The sequence below is a fragment of the Pygoscelis adeliae genome, unplaced genomic scaffold, assembly GCF_000699105.1.
Source record: "Pygoscelis adeliae isolate BGI_AS28 unplaced genomic scaffold, ASM69910v1 Scaffold679, whole genome shotgun sequence".
Classification (NCBI taxonomy): domain Eukaryota; kingdom Metazoa; phylum Chordata; class Aves; order Sphenisciformes; family Spheniscidae; genus Pygoscelis; species Pygoscelis adeliae.
The window spans coordinates 31,132-37,762 of NW_008825552.1; the positions used below are offsets into that span (position 1 = coordinate 31,132).

Below are 6,631 nucleotides of genomic sequence, written 5' to 3' on the forward strand. Positions count from 1 at the left end.
CCCCCCCCCCCCCCCCGCCGGCCACTACAGCCCGAACGCCTCCTGTCCTCTCCCCTGCCGGCCGCGCCAGGGGCTCTGGCTCGCTGCGGGAGGGCCGGGCAGGCAGAGCAGCGGACCGTCGGAGCACCATTCCCAGGAGCTGCTCCCCCCCGCCGGCAGTCCGAGCTCCCGCACTGCCTCCCGGGACATTACAGAGACATTACAGACGTTACTGCTCCCTGCACAGCTCCCGGACTCCGTGTCGGGAGGACGTGCCAGGCTCCCTTTCCAGCCTGCAAATACCCTACACCAGCTGCAGAAGCGTCCGAGTGCTCTGGGGACGCTGGGTACGCACCTCCGGCGATGCCAGACACGATGGAGGCAACTCCAGAGGCAGAGGCGCCGCGCAGGCCCTCGATGGTTCGCTTTGACTGGTTGTTCAAGCGCTGCTTCAGCTCCACCTTCTCCGATTCCAGCTGGTCGATATCTGCCTGAAGAGCATCCATGGTCTCCTCAAACTCCCTGGGAAGAGCACACAGAGTCACGGGTGTAGCCGGGGACGCTCCTCTGGAGGAACGAGGCAAGCAGTCCAGGACCCGAGAGCTCCTGGCTTTGTCATGGCTCCTGCTGCTGCTGTGCTTCAGGCACAACCCTGCTGATCCAGGAGCTGGAGCCCCACCAGCCTCCGCTGGAGACTGCAGTATAGCACACGAAGGAAGTATTTATCCATATTGAACCCAACATCTCCTTAGCTTTTGCTAGACAGTCCTCCCGCCACCCTGCAGGTTGCAGCTCCCTGCTTGTCCGCAGGCTCGCTCTGCCAACAGACCACGTGTGGCAAGAGACGCCTGGAGCACAGCAACGGTGAACACGGCAGGACAACGTCCCTTTCCACGAGAGCATTTGAACAGGACCTTTCCCAGGACCGCTCCATCAGCCTGCGCCCTGCTGTGCACCATTAAAACGTGCTGGTTCCCCTGCGCATCCTCCACTAACCCACAAACCCCCCCAGCCAGCCCGAGGGACCGCTGGCTGTCCAGTCCTCATCAGAGACCCTCCAACAGCAGCCCCATCTCACGCTTACTTCTCTTTCTTTTTGAGCAGCGTCTGGGTCTCATCCAGCTTTGTCTGTATCTTCTCCACGCGGTCATCTGCATCCTTGGACGCACTGTCCAGCTTCTTCTCCAGGAGGCTGAGCCGCACGTTCGCTTCGCTGAGCTCCTCGCCCTGGAGAGGCAGGAAAGAAATCAGAGCGCTCCGGGGCCCTGGGGATGGTGGGCACTAAGAAAAGCTCCTCGCAGCGCCTGGTGGGAGCCTGCCCAGAAACCACAACTCCTACCCACGCTGCAGCTACGCTTGGTACCCAGACACACGCGCCCATCACCAAACACTCGCCCATCCCAGAACACGGTGGGGGGGAAAGGCCAGGACAGTCTCTGGCAGGGAGGCACCAGGCAGACAGCACCTCCCTGACAACTGGAACAATATTTCCAGGAAGAGACCTGGCTGGGACTCGAGACAGCTCCACAGGCAACAAGTCACCTGGAGCACGAACGTGACCACTACAGCAGCACTTCAGCTCTTCACTGACCGGCCAGGAAGGCAGAGATCGACTGAAGAACAGCTTACCTTGATCTTGAGAGATTTTTTCAGCTCTTTGATGACTGTCTCCCTGTCCTCCAGCTTAAGCCCCAGCCCCTCAGCGTCAGTGATCTCTGCCCGAAGAGCCGCTGCCCGTAGGTCAGCAGGTGGGGTGGGCTGCAATGGAGACCAGAGGAGCAAGATGCAAAATTGGTATTTTACGAAGAATTCCAGTAATTGCAGATGGGGCCACAGGGCAAGAGGGGGACCGTCCCCGGCCTCCCTGAATCCCGCAGACAACCGCTGCCCCTCCCCAGCTCTCTGCCCCACATCACACCCAGAAGACAGTCTCCTTCCAGGACTGCGGGAGATTACAGAGCAACCCAGATGCTCCGGCTCTGCCCGAGGCCCCTGCCACAGCCGAAGCCCACCTTGGTCTGTGGCCTATCCGCGTCGTATTCTCCCTCCTGCATAGCCGTGGCCATCTTGTTCATGGTCGCGATGAGGATGCTGCAAGACTGACGCAGACACTCGTAGGGGTTGATGCCCTGGGTGCCGTAGATCTGCAAAGGACGGGAAGAAAGTGGCAGTTGCCCCTGGGCTGGGCTCACAGCCACCGTTACAGCCCCCTCCCGACTCCCCACAACGTGCCACAGGCCTTCAGAGGCTGCAGTCCCTTTGGTGCAGCTGCGGAGCAAGGCCAGCTGGAGGGAAGGACAGCAGAGAGCAGGGGACCACAAAGCCCTCCGCATTTTGGCATTCCCTGGCGATTCCCTGCTCATTGCAGGGGGGTTGGACTTGATGACCTTTGGAGGTTCCTTCCAACCCAAACTATTCTCTGATTCTATGATATTCCCAGGGGTTCATTCCCAGCCTCCACAAGGCTCTCCCATCCAGAGCTGCTCACGGGCAGGTCTGTAGCGCTGGAGTGAGACGGGTCCCGGCTTTACCCCGCTGCAGCAGGGAACGAAGGGCAGTCGAGAAGGGGGTCTCCCACCTGCTCGCTCGCTTTGAAGGCCAGATCCTCCAGCTTCACCGCCAGCAGCCCCTCGTTCTCCGCCAGAGGAGCAATCATCTGCGCCCCAGCAGCGGCCACCTCCTGCAGCACGGCCACCACCCACGTCAGGTGCTTGCGGCAGGCCAGCAGCGGAAGCGGACAAACGGGCTGCTTTCCGGCTCCCTTCCCAGGCACTGGGGAAGCTCCTGGCTGCACAACACTTGCCTCACCCTAGTCTGACAGCTAGTGAGATTTTTAACTTGCTTCTGAAGCATCACTAGGAAGATGGGAAGCACCAGGAAAGACAGAAAGAAACTGAAGGCTAGAGAAAAGTAGGTTACAAAGTCCGTGTCTCCATCCCAGCTAGAAACACAAAGCCCAGAGACACTCCGTCCCATCTCAGCTCACCTGCTGCCCGAAGCCCAGTGCCGCAGGGATACCCGGAGCGTCCGTCCCAGGCATGCGGCGCCTGATCTTCTTGCAGAACTGGCGAATGTCACTGCACGAGGTCTCCAGGTCCTTGAGGAGGATGGCGAGGTCGGACGCCTCCTGCCCAGCCTAGGGTGCAGAGAAAGGACCTCAGAAAAACTGACAAAGGGATCATCGGCGAGGGGAACCCAGCGCAACCCCGCAGAGCCACCCCCGAGCATGTCCTACCTGGAGGAAGGATCGCAGCCGGCACACCTCCACCCCCATGCAGTCCAAGGCACTCTGGGTGAACTGCAGAGCACAAACACAGGTACCGTCAGCTCGGGGCAAAGCAGAGACCAGGCAAGACGGCTGCACTAGGGCAAACCGGGGCTTTGGTCTCGGGCATTTCAGGACGGACCCTCTGTACACCACCCTGCCACGACCGCAGGATTTACGGGAGCAGGAAAACAGGTTGAGGCATTCAGCCAATTTTTGTTTTACTCCGTGGGGCACGGGACACTGGTGCTTCCCTTAGAAGCTCAGGGCAGTACAACACTCCCCCTCAGGCGCTAGGTTCTCCGCACTCTCCTTGCTGCTCTTCTCCTTCTACCCAGACATCTGCAGGGCAAATGGCCCCGCATCTTCTTCCCCTTTCCCTGACCTGGGAGCCCTCATCACCTCTGCGCCACCACGGGCAGCAGGAGCTGGGGGAAAGCGACTGCAATGGGGAGAGGGGGAGAAGAGGCACTTCAACTCACAAAACGATCTCGGGGGGAGCAGAAAGAGCAAAGGCAGAAAACGCGCAACAAGGAAAGAGTCGGGTTATTTTCCCCCACTTCACCTTGATGTGGTCAGCCAGCTGCATCGTGCAGTCTTCAGCCTGGTCAGCCAGGTGGATGCTGTACAGGTGCTAGGTGGAGAGAGATCAGCAGAGATCAGCACCCCTCAAATGCCTCCACACACGCAAGCAAACCAACCAACTAAGGAAATACATAACAAAAAGCCCCAAACATTGAGGGTTTGGCCTAATTTTTAACTGGAAGTGAAAACTCTTGCAGTGACCCCCACCAGATCCCCCCCGAACGCTCCGCCCTCCAAAAGAGCTGGTGGCCCTCAATTCAAAGGGTCAGCAGCCCTGGCTTGCAGCACAGAGGTGCAGAAACGTAGGATGGGAGAACCGCGTCCCTTCCCCGTGTCCTCCCAGGGACAGAGAGCAGAGAACACAGCCCCCAGGTGACACAGGCACAGGCTCAAGTCCTGCGTGCTCCGGAGGTGAAAAACATCCAAAAGAAAGTGCTACCAACGAGCTTATTCTCAGCTGGTCAGTGTGCCCTGTGAACGATGTACCCAAGGGCACGATTTCCAGCTGTGGCACGCACTGGCAAGGTTGCACCAGTTCCCCGTCCTGCAGGTCAGAAACGCCCCCGAGCTTGGCCAAGAGCCCCTCGCTCTCGGCTCCGCAGACCCACCTGGTAGTACTTGATGGCTTTGGTCAGCGGCTCCACGTTGACCGTCTCGTCCAGCTGGTCCTTGTGCAGCAGCTCGATCAGGAAGTCCAGCGAGCGCTCGTGGACGCTCATCTCGGGGTACAGCATCCCCACCTTCTTATACACCTCCACGCTGCATTTGTTCAGGGCCCTGGTAAGGGAACGCAGCCACAGTTGGCTTGGCTGGGACAGGCACATGAGCCAGACAGCATCAATACGGGGCTTTGCTTCTGGGTGCCTATCTCAGACCACTGGAACCCCCCCCCGGGACCACCAGCTGGACCCCCAGGAGCGCCGTAGCTAGAGAGCGGTTAACGAAGGTCAAAACATCCGTAGAAAACCACGGCATGAAATAGGCTGCCTGGGAGCTACAGGAAAGGGAGCCTCAGAACAGAAGAACACTCAGTTCTCTAGGCCAGAACTCGGTGCCGGCGGCAGGAGAAGACTTGCCACCCAGCACCCGCAGTACACCAGGTGATCTAAGGAGTTCGTCAGCCATGCTGGTGCAGGAGCAAAGGGATCTTTCAGCGCCCCGTTTCAAACCGAGCCACTTTCCTGGGAGCAAAGCTGAGCAAGCCTCAAGGCAGGTACCCTGCCACAGCCGTTTTGGCGCCCGACGGCATCTCCCAGTCTCCGAGGGAAGCCCTGGCTCCGCGGTGCCGTCAGGGCACCACCGCCCAGGGACAGGCTCACGCTGATCAAGCGTTCAGGCTGACACTCCGTGAAACCTTCCGCACAGGTCTAAGCCCTGGGCACTCGTGGAAGAGGGCACTGGGCTGAGGGGAGAGCCTGCTCTTGGGGACTGAAGCCCAGAGTCAGCCCCAGATGCAGTCAAGCTCAGCAAGAGACTGTGATGCATCGCCTGGCAGAATAGATGGAAAAATCAGTGCAGCAAGGCTACTTCTGTCCTCAAGACACAGTCACAGCTGAAGAACGAGCAACACGTGCTAGAGAATTGGATCCCTTCACGTGTCAATTCTTGGGAGGAAAACGAGGAAGGAGTTACAAGAGAAGTGAACACCCCCGTCACAAGGCAATAAATGGCGTCCCTCAGCTTTCTTCCAGCCTAGCTGCCAAAATATCTTTAACTCCAGAGGGGCCAGGCCCTGCTGCGAGGCTGCAGAGGTCCTCTCTGCTTCCAGAGGATGAGGCGGGCGGGAATCAAGGGCGAGGAGAAGGGCTGGGTACTCACTGTTCGTATTTGTGCAGCGTAGCCTGCAGGAGGCTGAGGGAATAGACCAGCCCGGCAGCAAAGCTCAGCTGCTCTCCCGCAGCACCCCTGAGGCCGGTGCGCTCCGCACAGTTTTCATTCAGATCAAACTTCTCCTGAGCCTGTTTGCTGATCAGTTCAGCCTGTTGGGGAAGAGGGCGAACCTTCAGAGTCTTCCTACGCTTGCTCTGATCTGTTCTGCTTAGCCACAGACCAGCCAAACACCCCCCTCACCCCCACCTCCAAAAAGCAAGCTTTCCTGGGAAAGATTTCTGAAGGAACAGAAGGGGAATAAGAGGGACAGCAGAGCGCCAATCCCCCCGGTCAGTGCTGCAAGACACCGAGGCTCACACGCCTGCCCTGCCCGAACTGGCAGGCTTGACCCACCCGTACCACAGCTGAGTGCTCCCACCGCTGACCTACCACCACCTGCGGGCAGGGACTCCCGCTTCCCCCTCCTCCCAGACAATTTTGAAAGTTCTCAAACAAGTAAACATTCAAAATCCCACATTCAGCTGGGACAGAAAGAAAAGATGTATTTCCCACAGAGCCGCGGCACAGCCGCTGACTCCTGGTTGGCCCACGTGGCACAGCGCATACGAAGCCCCGACAGCCCGGCTCAGGAGACAGCCCCAGCTCAAAGCTTCAAAGGAAGAATTAACACAAGCTCCTGACGAGGCCTAACTCCCCCAGGCAGGCGGGGGCCGAGGCACCCATCCCACCTTGCAGATGAGCCGAGGGATGAGCAGCAGCACCAGGATGCAGTCATGGTCCCCTCCGTGGCGCAGGAAGCTGTCGGGCATGAAGGAGGTGAGGAGGGAGACGTGTCGGTTGGCCTGCTGCACCTCCATCTGCCGCAGCTCCATCTCGATGGCCTGCAGGAGACACACGGTCAAGGCAGCCCCCGCTCGGTCCCCTCCCCAGCCCAGTGCATCCCAGCCCGTCCAAAAGTCGGAACCTCTTTCC

The 6,631-nt window shown here is 59.4% G+C and overlaps 1 protein-coding gene across 1 annotated transcript in view; it reads right to left on the reverse strand.

Annotated features, from left to right (window-relative positions):
• The window catches only part of DCTN1 (dynactin 1), an 80,539-nt gene that overhangs the window by 4,440 nt on the left and 69,468 nt on the right, over window positions 1-6,631 (reverse strand). The window contains exons 12-22 of the mRNA XM_009332114.1: window positions 6,388-6,540; window positions 5,648-5,808; window positions 4,438-4,606; window positions 3,810-3,878; window positions 3,215-3,277; window positions 2,959-3,115; window positions 2,558-2,712; window positions 1,992-2,123; window positions 1,609-1,737; window positions 1,064-1,206; window positions 335-501 (exon numbers count right to left, since the gene is read on the reverse strand). Coding sequence (XP_009330389.1) covers window positions 335-501; window positions 1,064-1,206; window positions 1,609-1,737; window positions 1,992-2,123; window positions 2,558-2,712; window positions 2,959-3,115; window positions 3,215-3,277; window positions 3,810-3,878; window positions 4,438-4,606; window positions 5,648-5,808; window positions 6,388-6,540 — 1,498 coding nt within the window. The remainder of the gene's footprint in view (window positions 1-334; window positions 502-1,063; window positions 1,207-1,608; window positions 1,738-1,991; window positions 2,124-2,557; window positions 2,713-2,958; window positions 3,116-3,214; window positions 3,278-3,809; window positions 3,879-4,437; window positions 4,607-5,647; window positions 5,809-6,387; window positions 6,541-6,631) is intronic.